At 33.0% G+C, this 21,160-nt stretch overlaps 1 protein-coding gene across 1 annotated transcript in view; it reads left to right on the top strand.

Moving 5' to 3' along the window:
* Positions 1–21,160, top strand: part of LOC123660570 (Ig-like and fibronectin type-III domain-containing protein 2) — an 81,310-nt gene that overhangs the window by 30,559 nt on the left and 29,591 nt on the right. The window contains exons 3-11 of the mRNA XM_045595627.1: positions 5,485–5,739; positions 6,400–6,546; positions 6,831–7,056; positions 7,771–7,943; positions 8,286–8,616; positions 9,383–9,536; positions 10,224–10,384; positions 11,000–11,213; positions 17,297–17,422. Coding sequence (XP_045451583.1) covers positions 5,485–5,739; positions 6,400–6,546; positions 6,831–7,056; positions 7,771–7,943; positions 8,286–8,616; positions 9,383–9,536; positions 10,224–10,384; positions 11,000–11,213; positions 17,297–17,422 — 1,787 coding nt within the window. The remainder of the gene's footprint in view (positions 1–5,484; positions 5,740–6,399; positions 6,547–6,830; positions 7,057–7,770; positions 7,944–8,285; positions 8,617–9,382; positions 9,537–10,223; positions 10,385–10,999; positions 11,214–17,296; positions 17,423–21,160) is intronic.

Genomic DNA, 21,160 nt, shown 5'->3' with positions numbered 1-21,160 from the left:
GCTAAATCTTGATATCATTCAAAGAACAAACCAAAATACAATTGATCACAATAAACATGTTATCATTTCGCTTGACTATAAGCGAAATGATAATTTACTCTCTTAGCTTCTTGCTAGCTCCGTAAAACTATCTGCGTGTAACTGTCGGTGTTATAATGGAACTATCGTCACAACTCCACCAAAAGCAATCATCACATTAATAGTCAACACATCACTAATTTCAATCCCCGCATGAGCATATTATAAAGATTTGAAAATTTCAAACATCAGCTCCCCAACTACGAGTATAAGAACATCGATCCACGTTATATTCGAATGTCGTCAAAGTAAGAACTACGTCAAGCGTGTCTTTTCTGTAAAATTTTAAATCACGCTGCTGAGAAAACGTGAAATGAAACTTGCAGAACACACGACAATATTGTTGAACAAACCTTGTAATTCAATAAAATATTTTGGCTGTTAGGTCTAAAGTCTTCAGCTATTTTTAATTTCACGGCGAGTTTCGTCTTTATACCAGTACAAATATTATTTGGCGGATACACGATTTCACCATTTGAACTAACTAGTTTAGAATTTAGTGGCAGATAAGAAGTAAAAGGAGGATGTTCATAGGATTGTCCACTGTCCAAAAAATATTTGCAGCATCAGGGCAAATACAAATGTCGTATAAGCTTAATAAATTAAAGGAAATAGAAACCGTAAGTCCGTAGTTAATGCTTATTGTTTGTACTTAAAACAAAATAAATTCATAAATCATCCATCTTCTCTTTTTAAAATAATATACGAAATAGCGTGAAACATTTGTTTTGATTTTCTTTGTGATCCTCTGTTTTATTATTTTTATTTCATTCTTATTTGTAATTTTACAAAAAGCGCACGTTTTGTGCCTTACAAAGGGTCCATTTTGGCTTGTCACGTCACAACAGCTAGGTTTCATGATATTGGGTTTACACGAACTCACAAAAGACTTTAACTAAAATAAAGCAAAGAAACGCCGTGGTCGAAACTCGACAATTTCAAAGGCCGTGTGTATTTACTTAGCAAAGGATATATTTTTCGTATGATTTTTCACTGCGCTCTCCTCGTCTCATACTGTATACTCTTGTGAACAAACAGATCTAGGATTATAACTTTTACAGCGGAAGCAATATGAATCAAAATCGTATGTAAAGCTGTTTCAATATGCAATTTTACCACCTTTCATACAGTGATACGGTGTTCGTTCCCCTGCGTCCCCTAGAGGATATTAGGTTTCTTTTTCGAAACGCTAATGTGTTCGCTATCTATATACATTTTATCTTTTTGTGTTTTAATCATATGCAACTAGGTTTGAACTGCGGTTTTGCAAAGGTTCTTTGCACCCATGCTAACTCTCATTATTTTAACTTTGCGAACATGCAACAATGCAATTTCATTTATTAGATTGTAACTCCTAAGACTTTGTTAATTTATGAATACTTATAAAACTATGTAACTATATGAAATGTCTATCAAGGTACTGTTGTTCACACAATCTTTGACAATCACGAATCAATATTAGACAATCTGAAATATGCACAAGCACATAAACCTATATTACAATAAACCTTATATATAACATTAGCTGTGCCCGCGGTTTCCAAGCCTTAATTTGAGAAAAAATATGACATAGTCTTTCTTGACAAATGGGTCTTCCAACACAATATGAATTTTTCGATTCGAACCAGCAGTTCCTGAGATGTTTAAAAAAACGAACAAACTTCAGCTTTCTTTTGTTTTTTGTTTTTTTTGTAAGATAGTATTTTTTATTTTTAATAACATACACGTCGTCGGTCGTCTGTTCTTATGGTAAGCAACTTAATGCTTGTGTTACAAGTAACAGCCGACTGTTACAACTTTTTTTTTTTTTGATAAATATACATCGAAATATTACATATATCAATATAAATATCACACCCACTCAGGCGGGAATCGAACCCGCAACCCGCGGAACAGAAAGCAGGGCCACTACAAACTGCGCGAACGGGCTAGTCAATATAGCTTTATAATAATTTGTGTTGCTTAGATTCGTTAAAACTTACAAGAGAACCTTTTTGCTTGTTCAATGACTTGAAAAGGCAACATATTCACAAGTCACAAATATTCCACAAAATCTTTTAAAAAAAAAAACCATTCGACATATTTCGCTCTTAACGCTTATTGAATCAATCACTCAGCGAAATCCCATACGAATATTGAATTTAGGAACAATATTAGTCAATTTCGGGCGAATCGTAAAAAGGGTGTTATCATATAAACTGATTCATTCGAGATGTGTGGTAGGGACGGTCGCTAAATTTGCGTCGATTTCTTTATCCAGGCCCTGTCAAGCGGCCCTACGCAGAATCTAAATGTAGCCGTCAGGACTCAGTGTAAGCGACTTTTACTTGGGAACTCTTAGGGAGATAATATTAAATCTATCGTTAATGTTTAAATTTTCTGCCGTGAGGCTTTTCACCGTACCTCAGATAGTATGTGTAGGCGCTGGTTCTGCCTGTTATCATAGACACCTGAGCAAACATTACTTATGGTAGGGCTAGCTGCTTTTCTATATTAAAACTATACGGTTGATTGCACTGCAGTTAGTTAGACGTTTGCAAGTTAATTCATTTTTGTTTTATACAGATTATTTATAAAGGAACAAGTTAGTTTTTTATATATTTCAACGTGTTCTTGTAAAACAACAATTAATTAAAAAAAAGTTTTTATGGAATACAAGCCGTTGTAACGATAATATAAATAAAATTAGAATCCGCTTACACACAGGTCACACTAAGAGAATCTCTACATTTGTATTCGCAAAACGACCACGAAAGGGTATGGACCTTTTTATTAGAGGTGTGTCTGTAGGTCAGAATTGCTTTTTAAGCCTCTCGCCTTAAAGTTTGATTCCTACGTACTTTATTACTCGTAATGCTATAAATATTCACGTATATTCACGTGAACCTTAGTGTGCCTCACTACAAATTTGATGTTATGTACTATTTCAAAGGGAAGTTCATTTGATTAGATCTATTAAATTATGCGTTATACTATTGTTTGTATAAAGTGGGCTATATTACATCATATAAAAAGAACAAATAACAAAGGCGTAGAAAAAGCTCGATTTCGTTGTCAATTCAATTTTATCATACAATTACTCGTGTTACTGCCATTCTGTGGTTGTTACTTGCCATATAATGAAACGAAATGTTAAATTGTATTCATTATTAACAACTGTTTATAATCAAAAGGCCTTAAAAGTAGAATAGAATAAAATTACAGATTCTTTTTTCTAATTGTATTGTAAGCAAATAAGTATATTAATTAAACAATAAAATGTTTACAGTTGTTATAACTTCGATTAAATAAATTAAATGGTATTTTAATAGTGAGTGGTTGGTTTAATTCATCAAAACAAAAAGTAAAAACAAAATTATAATTTTAATAAATTCATTTTTATGACGATAAAATGCTATAAATTAATAATCAAATTCCACTAACGCTTTTATTATATTAATAAACAAAGCTATTTATAGTGTAAAAGATTATTATTGTAATAAACAGATGTGAAAGTAGTTTTCGTGGGTATTCCAATTATTGTGTTACAATGTTAGTTACCATACTCCTCCGAAAGAGCTGGACCGATTTTTATGTAATTTTGTGTGCATATCGGGTAGGTCTAAGAATCGGCCAACATCTATTTTCATACCCCTAAGTTATAAGGGGGGTTAATAAGATATATGGCAAAACAACGCTTGCGTGATCAGCTATTTATAAAGAAAATGATTATCGACTCTTTTAATGGATTCTTCTTAGTAGGAACGGTGCTCAGAAACAATTGCAGCGCCACTTAAAACATAATTCAAAAGTATTAAGAGATCAAGAAAAGCGTTTTGAATTTGAATAGAATTTGTTGTTTTTTTTTTTTAAATTTATTATTACCATACAAACATGTACTAAAAGTAAAAAATAATAAATATAATAAATTATTACTAATATAAAATTATAACCAATAGTAAAAATAATAATATTACCAATGTCGAGTACATTGAAACACAGAACATAATCATTAAATTCTAAAAGCTTTTACTGATTGAACAAATGATGGAATTCAGCGATTGCTACCAATCTAACTAAAACTAATGTGTGCTTTCAAAATGTACGTTTAACGTTTTATCACATCAATCGTATTGATAAAGTGATAAGTTTGGTTTAGAATTAGGTAAGTTATTTCCTAATAAGTAAATGAGTGATTGAAATTGAAAATCATTCTGTTGTAGTTGTACGAATGTCCCATTACCACAACGGTCTGTTAAGAGGCCGACCCTCTATGTCTTTTAAAAAAACTACTCTACCTCGCTAACTACTTATGTAGAATTTTGTTTATGTAGTATATATATGTATATATTTATTTGCATATATGTATGTATGTTGTGTGTATATGTATGTGTATATGTATATTTACTTCTGTTAATATCATACTGCTTGTTAACGATATGCCAATTCTTCATCAACTGTTTGTACACTTCCCTACCGCTTTTCTTTTTCTTCGCTATGTCCTATGCCCAAAGGTTGTCTGAGAAGAAATCGCTCTTAGCAATAAGACCGCCTTTCTACATCTTTCTTTTCATGTATCACTTTTGTTGTAATGTTTCTTTGTGGTGTACAATAAAGAGTAGTAATTATTATTATTTCTTTATTTAAAAAGATTGGACACAATGTTGTATATTTGACTTCCGAACTTTAATTGATGTCCGATCTACTCGGGGCCCTGAGTCTAACTGACTGTTTTAAAATGAAATAATATTAACAAAGAAAAGGAACAATGCAATTGCTGACTAATTATTAAACTAAAGGAAAAATACTGTGTATAAAATAAATGCTTATGAAGCTTTTACTACGTTATAAAATGGGATATAACAGGTCGTAGACTTGATTCCTACTCATGCCTTTGTAGATTAGGTGATTGAGGTGATTTGTTACTATTAGTACCATTTAGCGTCAAGTTGTCTCCCTGTTGCATCACGATATATATTTACCGTGAAAGGCTTCAGGCCATAAAATTTAATATTACGACTTAAAACCATAAAGTATTAAAAATCTACTTTAAATTGGATCAAACGATGCATTATTGACTAGCCCTTTGGTGCAGTTTGTAGTAGCCCTTCTTTCTGTTCCGCGGTTTGCGGGTTCGATTCCCGCCTGAGTCTGGGTGTAATATAATATTTGTATTTATATACTTATATATGTATTATTTATATGTGTATTTATCAAATATATATATATATATATATAGTTATAACAGTCGGCTGTTACCTGTAACACAAGCATTAAGTTGCATAAAATAGGAACAGACGACCGTGTGTGTATGTTATAAGATATTTATTTATTTATTAATCCAAAAAAACAGTTAAAGAGTTAATATCAAATTGTGTGAAAATATTACAGTAATAAAAATCAACATAATCTTTACTTTTGTTCTAGGATCAGTCAATGGGGATACAGTAGAAACAGCGAGCAGTTCTAATCAAGAAGATGACGAGCCCAAAGAAGCCTGGATGCGAGCACCAGCGGGCGGAGTAGCAGTGAAAAGTGGAGAGGATGCGCTACTGACATGTGTGGTCCTCGGAGCGAGAGGAAGACCTGTGCTTTGGAAACGAGCGAGAGATCTCGAAGTTCTAACGGCGGGTGGTGTGAGAGTCACTAGGGATGAAAGAGTACAAGTTCTACATGATGATTGTAAGTTAGATCTAATACTAGCCAAATCACATATTACCTGCTATAATATTCAATGCTAATCAAATCACACAGTTTTAATTTTGTCTCAATTAATCGTTTCTCTTGCATTTATATAGTAAATATAGCCTGAATTTTTTAAATTGTTTTTTCATAAGCTATAATATCAAAAATCAAAATCAGTATATAATAGTATATTTAGTACGCTTTGAAATTTGATTGTCCATATTTAGAAAACAAAATGTCAGAAAATTAGAAAAAGTTTAAAAACATTTGTTTCATTATTCATAATATTTTACATCGTTCTTTTCCCCTTAATATTCTTTTCAATAAAGGTCCATATTACACAGTCTTTTTACAATAAAAAACGGATTCTAATATAAGGTCTTTAATTTTGGCGCAAACTGTGTCAATTGTTGTTTTGAAAGAATATGCGAATATGCATCCTTTCAAAGTGGAATTAGTATTGTTACGACTTATATATTATTAAAAATAGCATAAAATTATTTTAAAAGTATTACAAAAAATAAAGTATACAGGATATAGAGTTTTTAAAATGAACAGATTGTTGTAGTCTATAAATAAATCTACTTCAACATGATTCAAATATAAGACCTAAATCAAGGTTAAATTTACAATTCAAGTACTCTTGTGTCTGAACAGCGGATGAACCAATTCGAGGGCCGGGTATCATGAAGGGCGGAGACGTGTGGGCGCTCGTCATAAAGTCAGTCAAACCGTCCGACGCAGGTCTCTACATGTGCGAGCTAAACACAGAACCGCCAGTCAGGAGTTTCCATAAACTAACTGGTATATATATTTTTTACTATTTTTATATTTAGAACTCTCCTGTAAATTAAACAATACTTACTTGGTGATATGACCGCAAAGAAGTATTGTTCTTAGTCTCAATTTAATCATTTTTATACTTCCATTTAAAAAGAAAAAACATTTTTTATTTAATTTCATCAATTTTTAAATCCATTACTTTAAATTGCACCATTACATCTTCTACTAAAATCCAGGTATCGATACTTTTATTACCAGCACTTATTTTGTTTAAACAGCAATTTCAGCATATTTACAATTTTCAGTAATATCAAGAGGACTAACACCGCCAGAAAATCAAAATGCGACAGACACTTATTCAGCCAACATTCCATCAATGGGAAGAGCCCTAATTTCCCACAACTACACAGAGTGTTGTGTATCAGCAAATGTTACAAAAAGCTGTTTGGGCTATTGCAGCATACAGAGTATCCTTGACGGACCTGGAGCAGATCCGGAATCTTGCCAAGCTGATTTCCCTGCTATAGTCAAGTATGTTTAATTATTTAATGGATTGACTAATGAACTTATATAGGTAACTATTTTTGACATGATCAAAAAAAAATAAAAAATGATGATCTCTGAGTTCGGATGATTGATCTATGTAAGGAATGCAATTTCAATAACTAAAAAATTAACAATAGTAAAAGGGAACATTATATTAAGTACTAAACCGTAAAAGCTCGTTTTATTTTTTGCCAAAAAATTTAAAACTGCAAAGTTAAATTCCATTTAATAAATTCTTAGGATAAAACGTATTTGAAAAAGCCAAAAAAACAAGTGTGCTTTAAACCACGCGACTTCAGTTAAACTTCCTTTGCAATAGGCCTGCAAAATAGGCCTCAACTGTGTCTTAGATATACGAAACGTAACTAGCTATGACAGAAAGAGAGAAAGAAAATGTGTGCCCGCACCTTTATCTCTTACTCCGTTCGCCTCACCCGGTCACATTTTTTGTAACGGTCTCGTCACGCATTCACCTTACCAAGGCAAGCGTGCGTTAAGAAGTTTTATTTCAAAAAAATGTCTGCAGAAAATATAGTTCAGAACCAATTACGAAATTCGACAATGATATAAAGACCCAGCGAGCAGAATCCACTTCATAAAACCAAAGTTCATCAACGTCATAAACTCTAATCAACAGACCCTAAGTATTAACACAATATGATGTACTAAATTCTTTATTATGTAAAAATCCGCCCTCAGATGTATGGCTGATGGACGTAACCACGTGCCCTGCTGCATTCAAGAACATATACCAGATATCTGTCAAGATGTCTGCCGAGGAGAGTACTCACCAGTAACAGATAATATCAAAACCCATTACTCGTGCGCCGCGTCCATGGAGAAAACTTTAGCCTGCATTGTTGAAGGAATTGGTATGAATTTAGTTTTAGCAAAAGTTGAAAAGCATGTATGTTTTAATGATGCATAAGTTTAATGTCAACTAATTATTTACTATGAATATAACTGCTAATCATTATTTTAAAGCTGCCACAATACAAACTTAAGCATGTTTTTGAAAAATCGCGTTTTCTATTTTACAAAATATTATTTTACTAAAAACAATTCCACAAAGAACCCCTTATATATAGTGAAATTTGAATTAATAATTTTTAATACATGGTGTGCATGTGATAATAAAAAAAAAACTTTTTATGAAAATAAAGAAATTTTTATAATAAATAATTTTAAAACAAATAACAAACAATACTTTACAGAGCTACTTCCAAGTCCACCGGAAGACGTTGAAGTCGAACCTCTCAACGAGAAACAATTGAACGTATCATGGTACCCTCCAACAGAGAACGCGGAATCAGTGACCGAATACGTAGTCAACGTGACAACCCTACGATCCTTTGACTCACATTTGATTGATTCATCCGAAAGTTCGTTGAAGAGCGATTCAAATAAACTCCAATCAATTACATTCAAAGTACCCTCAAATAAAACATTCCTGGTGTTGAATGACCTTGTGCCGTTTACGATGTACGAGATAACGGTTACATCGTACAATATTCACGGTTCGAGTCTACCGAGCTACGGAATCAGGTGAATTTATAATTTATACTTAGGTTTATAATTTATTTTTGTTCCAACGGAATCGTCTCGGAAATAAAATATTATTTTTAATAATTAAATTCTTTACCTACTGTATGTTATGTGGACTATTTCAGTATGAAAAAAAATCTAAAATTTCATTCTGAAAATGGCATAAAAAAGTATTTTTGAATTATCAATTTACAAAGTTATTATGAATCAAATGTAGTAAATGTGAAGCTACCGATTTAAAATGTATATTTTGCTGAGAAGAATCGACACAAAATGCGTTAGCAGTTGCTGGTTCGATTCTCGCTCCTGACAAATATTTGTACAGATGTAATGTCATAATTTTTTATAGATTTTGTAAATATTTTATGAATTACGATTCAGCATAACTTTTAATAAATAACTGAGTTATAAGCACAGCAGGAAATATCTTGGTCAAAATCTGGAGCAAACCGACTGGGGAAGTACCGCGACCGTACAGAAGATCACATCTAAATAATGCTGCTTCCAAGCAATGTTGTGTTCCTGTATTGTTGCAAGGTGACCAGAGCTCTAGGAAGGATTAGTGGTAGAGTCGGTAACGCGCTTACGATGCTTCTGGTGTCTAACCATCAGGGGAGCCGTACTCTTGTTTGCTGGCCTAGTTGTGTTAAAAATTTGAACTTTAGAGACCATGATTTTAAATCGAAAAAAGAAACAATATTGATTCCGTGAAACAAATTCTCACGCTCTTATTATATATATATATTTTTTTTTCTTTTTCATTTAGGTCGTTAACATTAACTCCCGGTAAGATGAGGTCCACTGAAGTGGCGTCAGCGCCCAAACTCCCGGATGTTAGAAGTTGTTGTGTAAACGCAGGAGTTAACCATTATGGATGTGTTGACAAACTCTGTGATCCAACCAAAACTTTCGAAATCGGGGTAAGTGTAGATCGTATTGCATGTAACCATTTTGTGTTCATTCATTCATTCATTTACTCGTAAATTAATGGCTTTCCACAGTACCATAATTATGGATGATTTCTCCAACTCTATATATCTCGCAAATTCATTGTTATAATCAACAAAAAATGTGTCGAAAAGTATATAACAAAAAAAATAGTGTGCTTAAGACCGCGCGGCAGAAGTGAAAACTACATTGGTAATCGCAATCAATTTATAATATAATAATTGCTATTAAATTAATAATGACAATTATTACTTACTAAATGAATATACTAAACACAGCGACACAACGCGAAGAGCAGCTGACTTTGTCTTTCTCGCTCGGGTACACTCGGCGGTCCCGAATTCACCCGATCGAGCCTTTCACCTCAAAGCGTGACGGATCAGCCTAACTTACTATCTACGAAAAAATTTGTGTGCGGTACGCCACAAGAAGTTTTCACTTCAAAAACTTTCAGACTCCTATTTATGGTATATTATTCAAGTGTCAAACGTAAAACCATTCTAATCCAAAAGTCTTCCATTTAATCACAACAGTTTACATTTTTCGTTAACACCATATAAGTATTTTCCATCACTTCCATTCACCTACACTCCCACTGCCGCTCATTTGTGACTAATGCACAATCACCCAGAGGACACCGCTCTAATCACCAGTTACAGGTGACAGACCTGATGATCTGCGCCCCCTGGGCTGGAACCACATTCGGCTGCCTCGCCAATGGGTTGGACCACACTCCCTGCTGCCGGTCCAGAGGTCTGCCAGATACCTGTTTACCGCTATGCAGCGGAAATATAACAAGTTTGGACTTTAATCATTTCAAGTAAGTTACTAATATTTATATAATTTACTTAACTAAACTTTTAACGTTTAAACTGAACTAAAATTAAAATATTAATTTAAGTTCCTCCCCCTAAATTAAATTAAAAATTAAATTTTCTTTGTCAATGAAATTGTCGGCGAAGACAATTCCATACTCTTTTTATAAGTTATAATAAAATTCTGGGCAAATAATACTTACTTAATTATTACTCAATTTTCATCTTTGAATGTAAAAATTATAATTTATGTATGTATTTAAGTATATATGTATTTTATATCACTAATTTTGAATGTACATATAGCAAAATAAGTATATGGCTTTTTTTAATGTTTTTTAACTTTTTGTTCAGTTTTTTTTCACTTTATCACAAATGCGCTTATGAATCCCGCGATAACATCTTCTCTCACCACCATGGGTAGACTGGTAGAGATCTCTTACAGAGATAAGTTCGCCCTTGCCAACATTTTTTGTAAAAATGACTTGTAATTATGATTTTTTTTAAAGTGTAATAAAGAATATATATATATTTAGCAATTGTTATTGCTCCCATTTTTTCATTAATTTTAATAACAAACAATTTACGTGCCAAATCTACAAAAAAAATTTTTTTTGTAGATGCCTTCGCTACATTTCCTCCTACACCAACTGTCTTCTGCAAGGCTACGGGGTCCTACCCGGCCCCCCGTCTCGTCTCCACCTCACCAACATCGACACGGACTACGCAGTGGTACACTGGGCGCCACCAGCGGCTCTCGCCGATACTGTACAGTATTATAACTTGCATTACAAGTCTTTGGCATCGGAAGAGGATTACAGGACCTTGGGAAGGGTAAGCCGGCAATTATTATTTTAGTAGTAGCGCTACGTACATATAATCTTATTATTGTAAGCAACATTAACATAACTACGCATTATTAAATATAATTGTTTCGTGCAGAAAATTCATTATTCTCGAAAATTCTTGCATTTTAATGAGAACGATCAAATCGTAAACAAAATTAATCTTATTAAAAATTAGTAATTGTCATAGACATTCATATAATTATTATATTATAAACTAGCGACCCGCCCCGGCTTCGCACGGATGCAATGCTGATACTAAATATACTACAGAATGTCTTTATTTATAGTATGAAGCTAGCTTATAGCATGGTTACTAACATAATAACAACATTCAAATATGCGTCGTTAGATTACACGTTGTTACAGAATGCGTTGAAGAAATAAAGGTTCACTGCTCGTTCCCCGTAGGTGATAGCGTGATAATTTGTAGCCTATATGTTGACCCGACTTCTTAATAATATTCGTGCCAAATTTGAAGTAAATCCGATCGGTACTTTTTGAGTTTATCCCGGAAATATCATCATCCGGATATCATCATCACGGACATCCGTTGGAAGCAGACGTGTTATTGTGTATTCCCTGAGTAGGTTGGAAGCAGACGTGTTATTGTGTATTCCCTGAGTAAAAATTTTCTATTTCAAGTTTAATTAACTTTCTATAGTGTTTCAAGTACAAAGCTTTTGGTTTAATGTGTGTTTCAACTTTTGCATATATAATCTAATAACTTTGAAGATGTTTTCCGCTATTTTAAAACTAAATTAGTTCATTAAGAGTGATATTGCAGTGTCCTTTATTGTGAACCTACGTGAATAAAATAAAAGAACTTAAGATCTTCAAATCAAGTCACTCTGTATTCATATGTACGCAAATTTCACAATCTGTAGTTACTGATACGCTGGTGTAGTGGCGTTTGCATTTTTACCGCACCAATTAGTCGCAGATCCTTGGTTCAAACCCCGAAAGTTCTTACGTAGATCGTTTTCATATTTTATATTCTGAGTTGTTTCTTGTCGAATACATTAAATCAATATGAAGTACGAATGTTGTAAAGCAACCAGAGGTGGAGCCACCGACTGCATTATGTGTACTAAGTGCAAAAAAAATTACCACCTTCAATGTTTATTTCCATCGAAGAATAATAAAGATATTCCTACTGATAGCAAAAAATCATGGATATGCCCAGAGTGTTCAATAGCTCAGCCTCGTCATTTGAACAAAGACAACACGCCTGTTCGTAATACAAACGTCGACGAGAACATTAATCTGCGCAGAGGCGGGTCATCGACGGTAGTTTCTTCGCCTGAAAGCGAATCGTCTACACCTAAAATGATTGACACTACCGTTGTTATTGAAATCGTTAAATCTGTTATTTCCACGGAGATTTCTAGCCTCAAAGCTGAATTTAAATCTTTTATATTACCGCTCGAAAATGAAGTAAAAGCTTTGAGGCAAGAATTTCTAAGTATAGGCGAAAGCTTAGACTTTTTTAATACGAAATTCGAGGATCTAAGTGCCAGATTAACGCATTGTGAGGCTGAAGTTAAGCTGTTTTCTAGCAGGGCGATTGAAATTGAACAACTGAAGTCAAAATTAGAATCCATGGAAAACGTAAACAATGATAGGGAACAGTGGGCTCGCAGATCTAATATTGAAATTTATGGGGTTCCTGAAAGAAAAAATGAAAATCTGTATTCTGTCCTACAAAATATAGCAGAAAGAGCTGATGCTAATTTGAATATAGACACGGATATTGATTTCGTTACGAGGGTAGCTCCAAAAAACAATAATAATAAGAAGTCTAAGCCTATTATAGTGCGGTTTTTGTGCCGGTGGAAGAAGGACGATTTTTTATCACTCGCGCGTAAGCGTAAGTTAAATTGCAATGACCTGGGTTTCAATTCTGACAATCCTATTTATTTAAATGATCATCTCACAAGTTCGAATAAATCACTCTTGCACTCAGTTAAGAAAATGGCTAAAGAAAAATGTTATCAATACGTATGGGTTAAAAAATGCTGTATTATGGTTCGTCGCACAAATTCCAGCCCGGTCATGCATATAACTTCGCTTACTGATTTAAAAAAGATGGTTTAAGAACTACTTTTATGTTTAAAGGAACTGTAGTCTGTTTTTTGTTAAGGTTATTGATTTTGAATTTGAATTTGATTTTTATCGTATTCTTGATTTTAATATTAATATTACTTTTGGTTTTTAATTGTGATTGCGATTTTTATCTTTATCATATTTTGGGTTTTATTTTGCATTATATTTTGCATTTGATTATGTTTTTTACTTTAATTTTTATTTTGATAACGAATTTGATTTTAATTGATATAATGATTTTGAATTGTGTCTTTATTGTGAACATGGTTTTAATTGTGATTTTAAATGTTTTTTTACATATTAATTTGATTATTATTTCTAATTTAAATTTCATTTTATTAATTTTGAATGTATTGATTATTGTTCGATGTTTATTATTTTTTATTGTTTTATTATTGACTATTTTTTACTTTTTAAATAATTATGTTATTATGAATGGGCACATTATAATAATCTTTACTAGTTTTAGCTCATTAGGTATCGGTGAATTTTATGTTATGGTTAGACTTTGGTATTTCAGGCTAATTAAGGATAATCTGAGAATATTTTATGTAATTGTTATCGTTGCTTTCCATCATGATTAATTCGCTCAATGTATATTACCAGAATGTTCGCGGACTTAGAACTAAAACGAACGCCGTGTTTAGAAATTTGTTGCAACAGGATAATGATATAGTTTGTTTTACTGAGACCTGGTTGCATAAGGGTATTTTTGATACTGAAATATTCGATTCCCGTTACACCGTATACAGAAGTGACAGGTGCTATGATTTGCGAGGTGATAGTATGGGTGGAGGAGTTTTAATTGCTGTTAACTCCAACCTCTCTGTTTATTCTTCCTCGCAAATTATGTTAACTAATAAGGCGGCTGAAGTTTTAAAAGTTTCAATAAGGACTACTTCTTCTCCCGTTTTAAGACTCCTACATGTATTTTGTTGTTATTTTCCACATTGCAGGTCTCAGTACGAAGTCCAATGTGAATTATACGAAATCATTTCACAGGAGTGTCTCTGTCGGGTTGACGATATATTTTTGTTGGTGGGTGATTTTAATATCTCTGAAGCGACATGGTCAGAAGAATATGGACATATGAAAATTTGTAATTATGGCTCTGGAAGTGATTTGGTAAACTGCTTGTACAATTTTCTTCAATTTAATGATTTGAAACAATTTAATTCAATTTCAAATAAAAATGGTCGGGTTCTAGATCTTGTTATTGGTAATTGTGACTGTACGGTCGATAAATGTATTGTTCCCCTGACGATCGAGGATGCGCACCATCCAGCTTTGCAGGTTAAGTTAGCGATACCTACGCAAAAACGAGGTAAAACAGTCTCACGTTCAATACGTTTATTCCGTCAAGCTAACTATGTTGATATTAACGGTGCTCTGGGAAGTGTTGATTGGTATGACATTCTTAATGATCATGACATATCCCGGGCAGTTGATGTTTTCTATCAGACCGTGGATTCAATTATCTCTGATATGGTTCCCACTAAGATTGTAAAGCCTGTTGGAAACTATCCGTCTTGGTATACCCCAGCCTTAAAAAAAATTATAGCAGAAAAGTTAAAATACCATAAAAAATGGAATATTTATAATAGGATATCTGATTACCACACATTTGTCCTTTTACGAGAACGACAAAAATTAGTACAAGTACAGTGCTATGATGATTATATTCATATGACGGAGGTCAGGATACGCAACAACAGTAAACTCTTTTGGTCTTTTGTTAAGAGTAAAAGAACATCCTCTGGCCTTCCTGACAGTCTGTTTTGGTTAGACAAAACTGCTAGTGACGATGAGGAGGTATGTTCATTGTTTAATGACTATTTTAAATCAGTTTACAGCGACGGATCCATAAATGTAACATTTAAGAAACAAATTCATAGCTGTGGTGGTTTGGATATCGGTCATATAGATTTGTCAGTATCTACTGTTAAAAATTATTTGAAATCACTGAATGTCAATAAGGGATATGGTCCCGATTATATACCACCTATATTTTTAAAGAATTGTTATAACTCATTAGCCTACCCTATTTTTCTCCTTTTTAATAAGTCATTAAAGTCTGGCTCTGTGCCTATTGCTTGGAAGCGCTCGTTCGTGGTACCAGTATTCAAATCAGGCGATAAACATAACGTTCAGAACTATAGGCCGATATCTAAATTATGTACCATAGCTAAAATGTTCGAAAAAATTATCTACGATAACATCTATCCATTTGTACGGGGTATTCTTATTGATGAACAACATGGTTTCGTCGATAGAAGATCCGTTGAAACTAATGTGTGTGAGCTGATTCATCGTGTACTGAAAGCTATGGATGGTGGTGGCCAGGTAGACGTCGTGTATACCGACTTCTCGAAGGCTTTCGATAAAATATCCCATAACATACTTTTAAATAAACTGGAGCAAGTTGGTATACACGGTGACCTACTTAGGTGGTTTTCGTCTTATCTTCGGGACAGAAGTCAGGCAGTGACAATAAGAGGCTTTTGTTCATCTTTTACTCCTGTTTCTTCTGGTGTACCACAGGGCTCTCACCTTGGTCCGTTGCTCTTTAATATCTTTATAAACGATATTTGTAAAGTTTTCGAGCACTCTTCGATATTATTATTTGCAGATGACTTGAAGGTTTTTAGAAGGGTATCTGTGCTGCCAGATTGTTTGCTATTACAAGAAGACTTAAATAAATTATGCAAGTATTGTGAGGATAATCAGCTTTCTCTAAATGTTAAAAAATGCAGCGTCATCTCATTTACACGTAAAAAAACGCCGATTTCTTTTAACTACCATCTAAACGACAAAATTATTGACCGCGTTGCGGGGGTGAGAGACCTGGGTATTTACTTGGATAATAAGTTAACATTTGGGAGCCATATAGATCAAATTGTTGCTAAGTCTTATCGGATGCTTGGCTTTATACTGAGGGTTGGTAAGGATTTTAAAGACTACTATACTCTTATTATTCTTTACAATGGCCTGGTGCGCTCTTTGTTGGAATTTGGATCTACTATCTGGAACCCTCAATATAAGATATATGTTGAGTCCGTTGAAAAAATACAAGCTAAATTCCTTAAACATTTGAATTATAGGTTTTGTCGCTCTTATCATGACTTGCCTAGTTTCAATTCACTAGAAGTTCGCCGTACAATGAAAGATCAAATCTTTCTGTATAAACTAGTCAATAATGTTATCGATAGTCCTTATTTACTAAGTTGTTTGAACTTTAATCTCCCTAAATTTTTTAAACGTAAAAATGATCTTTTTTATTTGCCCAATACTAGAACTAAATATGCCCAAAATGATTTTATTCGTCGTTCCTGCAATATATATAATAGAAAATTTTATAACGTTGATATATTCTCATGTTCGTTATTAAGTTTTAGACATAACATTAATCAATTAATGAACCAATGAATTTAATTATTTTATGTTTTATTTGCTTTTTATTATTTTTTTGATTTTCATTTTATTTATTAACATTTTCAATTGTTAAGTTACTCAATTTTGTGTTTTAATTCTAATTTAATTTATTTTTATTTAAATTATAATTTGATCTTAGTTTGATTTTAATTTTAATTTTGATTTTGTATTTGTATTTTATTTCTTGTTTTAGATATTTTATTTCTAATTATAAATTTTTTTGCGCTCTGCTTACTGTGTTAGTTGTTAGTGGAAACTTAACTGGTATATGCACTATCTTATTGCTGTTCTTTTTTACTTTGTGTTATATTTTACTGTTTGTTTCCCAAATAAAAATAAAAATAAAAAATAAAATAAAATATATACAGACAAACAGACAAAAATTCTAAAACTATATTTTTGGCTTCGGTATCGATTGTAGATCACACCCCAAGTATTCTTTTAAAAAAATATTCAATGTACAGTTTTGACTTTCCTACCATTTTATTATATGTATAGATAACTACAATTATTAAAAGTAATGTTACCAAATAGATTCAATCGCCGTTTATCCTGGAAGACCTGGAATCGAACACAGACTACGAGATCTTCGTGGACGCGGTCAATGAGCACGGAGTTGGCGAAGCGTCACCGAGACTTATATTTAGGACTCAGAGTCAAGTGAGTAGATCTAGTTTTATCCTACTTCCTACTAATATTATAAATACGAAATTTGTGAGTATGGATGTATTCTTGTTACTTTTTCAAGCAAAAACTACTGAACGGATTTTGATGAAACTTCACATTAATATAACTAATACATCAGAATACCACAAAGGCTACATTTCATCCAGACATTCCCACGGGATCAGAAATTACGCTGGTAAAATTGCAAGGTGAAGCTAGTGTTGCAATATACTGAAGAAACACTTAAACTTTGTAGGCTTGTTCGAGTAGATAGTTATTATCATAGCAGTCAGTTACCTAAAATCAGAAAAAAGGTTGTAAGTCTGTGAGAGTGTTAACTGTTTACAATATACGCCTCACAATATGTATATACCTCAAACCGCCCTTACTTAAAGATAGATTATATTTGTAATCTCTAATATATAAAATTCTCGTGTCATGGTGTTAAACATTGAACTCCTCCGAAACGGCTCGACCGATTTTAATAAAATTTTGTGGGCATATCGGGTAGGTCTGAGAATCGGCCAACATCTATTTTTCATCCCCCTAAGTTACAACGGGGGGAGGTTGAGGAAGTTACTAACATATATGGCAAAACAACGTTTGCGGGGTCAGCTAGTTTGTACATATATTTACAGAATTTGCGATGTGTTATCATATTAATTGTTGTCTTTCGTTGTTTTTTTTTTACATATACATATTTTTACTTTTTTCTTTTAAAAATTTTTTACTGTTTTAGCACGGGTTTTAAATTGTTGTACTTTTTAAACGGTTTTATTTAGCTCACCCCGTTTGTTTTATATTTTATTCTTGGGTCAAATTTAGTAATTCAAATTTCACCCTCTTCCTGTCAACCGATTAATCTGAAATTTTGTATACACTTTGGATTTTGGTGACAATACAATTATGTTTATTCATTATCATTATAAATTCAAGATGGCCGCCGCTACAAAATGGCGGATAATTTATGTTTTATTAATCCCATCAATATGGGTATCAAATGAAAGGGCTCAACAAGCAGAATACAATATACTATAAAAAATTGAAATCCAAGATGGCGGCCGCTACAAAATGGCGGATAACGTAGGTTTTATCAATCCCATCAATATGGGTATCAAATGAAAGGGCTCAACAAGCAGAATACAATATACTATAAAAAATTGAAATACAAGATGGCGGCCGCTACAAAATAGCGGATAACGTAGGTTTTATCGATCCCATCAATATGGGTATCAAATGAAAGTGCTCAACCAGTATAATCAATGTACTATATAAAATTAAAATCCAAGATGGCGGCCTCTACAAAATGGCGGATAACTTAGGTTTTATCAATCCCATCAACATGGGTATCAAATGAAAGGTTTCAACAAGTAGAATACAATTTACTATGCAAAATTGAAATCTAAGCTGGCCGCCGCTACCAAATGTCTGATAACAATTTTTTATCAATCCCACCAATATGGGTATCAAATAAAAGGGCTGGACAAGAAGAATACAGTGCACTATACAACCTCAATATTTAAGATGGGCCTTGTAATAATGAAGCACTAAATGAATTAAACAGAATGCAAAATAAAAACTAAAAACTAGAAAATAAAAATAGGTAAAAAAACTTTTTAAGTTAAACGGTTTTATGTTAAACATACATTGCAATATCACACGTCCATCGTTGTCGGTTGAACAACTGCCTAATTATAGTGTAACATTACAAAACAAACATTTTAATCAACGATTGTAGACAATTGACGTGCCCCACGGTTTTATTTTAGTCTAGTCTATGCATATGTTTATAATTCCCACGACTGTATCTATTTTATTATTTTTTGGTTTTAAGTACATTTATCTTAAACATTGCAATGTATGTTTAACATAAAACCGTTTAACTTAAAAAGTTTTTTTACCTATTTTTATTTTAGTCTAGTCTATGCATATGTTTATAATTCCCACGACTGTATCTATTTTATTATTTTTTGGTTTTTTAATAGTTTGTTTTATACTTTTATTGATGAGTTAATTTGTCATAAGATAGATATTGGTTGTTAGTATAAGTTTCGAAACAACTGTTTAAAGTTAAAGTTTGACTAGCCCGTTGGCGCAGTTTGTAGTGCTTTCTGCTCCGAGGGTTGTGGGTTCGATTTCCATCCCGAGTCTGGGTGTAATATAAATATTTATTGATATCTATAATATATATAAATTCATCACGAAATCTCCGAAACTATAACACCTTCGAACTTGAAATTTGGCAGGTAGGCTCCTTATAGGACGTAGACATCCGCTAAGAACGGATTTTACGAAACTCAACCCCTAAGGGGGTAAAATGGGGGTTGGAAGTTTATATGAGAGTCCCATGTTTTTGACGTAAGAGACTTGAAATTTAAAATGTATGCTCTATAGATGGTAACAAGGTGTTCAAATAATGTATCTTTAGAAATCAACTCCCTTTTGGGGTTAAAACGGGGGATGTTACGTTGACTCACTAATCACGAAATCTCCGAAACTATAACACTTACAAACTTGAAATTTAGCAGGTAGGCTCCTTATAGGGCGTAAACTATTGCTAAGAATGTTTTTGACGAAACTCGACCCCTAAGGGGGTAAAACGGGGGTTGCAAGTTTGTACGAAAGTCCCATGTTTTTGAAGTAAGATACTTGAAATTTAAAATGTATGCTCTTTATATGGTAACAAGGTGTCCAAATAATGTTTCTTAGAAATCAACGCCCTTTTGGGGTTAAAACGGGGGATGTTACGTTGACCCACTCATCACGAAATCTCCAAAACTATAACAGCTACAAATTTGACATTTGGCAGGTAGGTTCCATATAAAGCGTAGTCATATGCTAAAAACTGATTTAACGTAACTCGACCCTTAAAGGGGTAAAACGGGGGATGGAACTTTGTATGAAAGTCCTATGTTTTTGAAGTAAGAGATTTTAAATTTAAAATGTATGTATAGATAGTAAAAAGGTATCCAAATAATGTATCTTTAGAAATCAACTCCTTTTTGGGGTTAAAACGGGGGATGGTAGGTTGACTCACTTATCACTAAATCTCCGAAACTATAACAGTTATAAACTTAAAATTTGTCAGGTAGGATTCTTATAAGGCGTAGACATCTGCTAAGAACTAATTTTACGAAACTCGACCCTTAAAAGGATAAAACTGGGCTTGGAAGTTTATATAAAAGTCCTATGTTTTTGAAGTAAGAGACTTGAAATTTAATATGTATGCTCTATACATGGTGAGAAGGTGTTCAAATAATGCATCGTAATCTATATATAAAAAAAAGAGAAAGATCACTGACTCACTCATCACGAGAACTCAAAAACTGCTGGATGGTCTCCATTCATCCAGGATGGACAAAGATGAGATTTGGCAGGGAGGTAGATTAAAATTAATAGACGTCCGCTAAGAACGAATTTTGCGATATTCCACCGCTAAGGGGGTTTAATTGGGGTTGATAGTTTGTATGAAACTTATACAGCAGGGTCAGTTTAAAGCAAAATAACCGCGTTGTAACCCTATGTGTTCAAGAAACATTTATATTGATCACTTATAAGTAGTACAAAAAAATATATTTTTCTAACCTTTACGTTACTAGAATACTTTTTATTTACCCCTGTCTTCACGGAGTCACGGAGGAGCGTGCGTTACGCTATTCTGTGACATATAGTTACGTAGAACCATATTAAAAACTAAATTGCATGCAGTATATTTAACCATATTTACACTAC

This window comes from Melitaea cinxia, chromosome 15 (genome assembly GCF_905220565.1).
Source record: "Melitaea cinxia chromosome 15, ilMelCinx1.1, whole genome shotgun sequence".
NCBI lineage: Eukaryota > Metazoa > Arthropoda > Insecta > Lepidoptera > Nymphalidae > Melitaea > Melitaea cinxia.
Note: the sequence above shows the minus strand (reverse complement) of the source record. Positions and strands in the feature narration are given on the sequence as shown.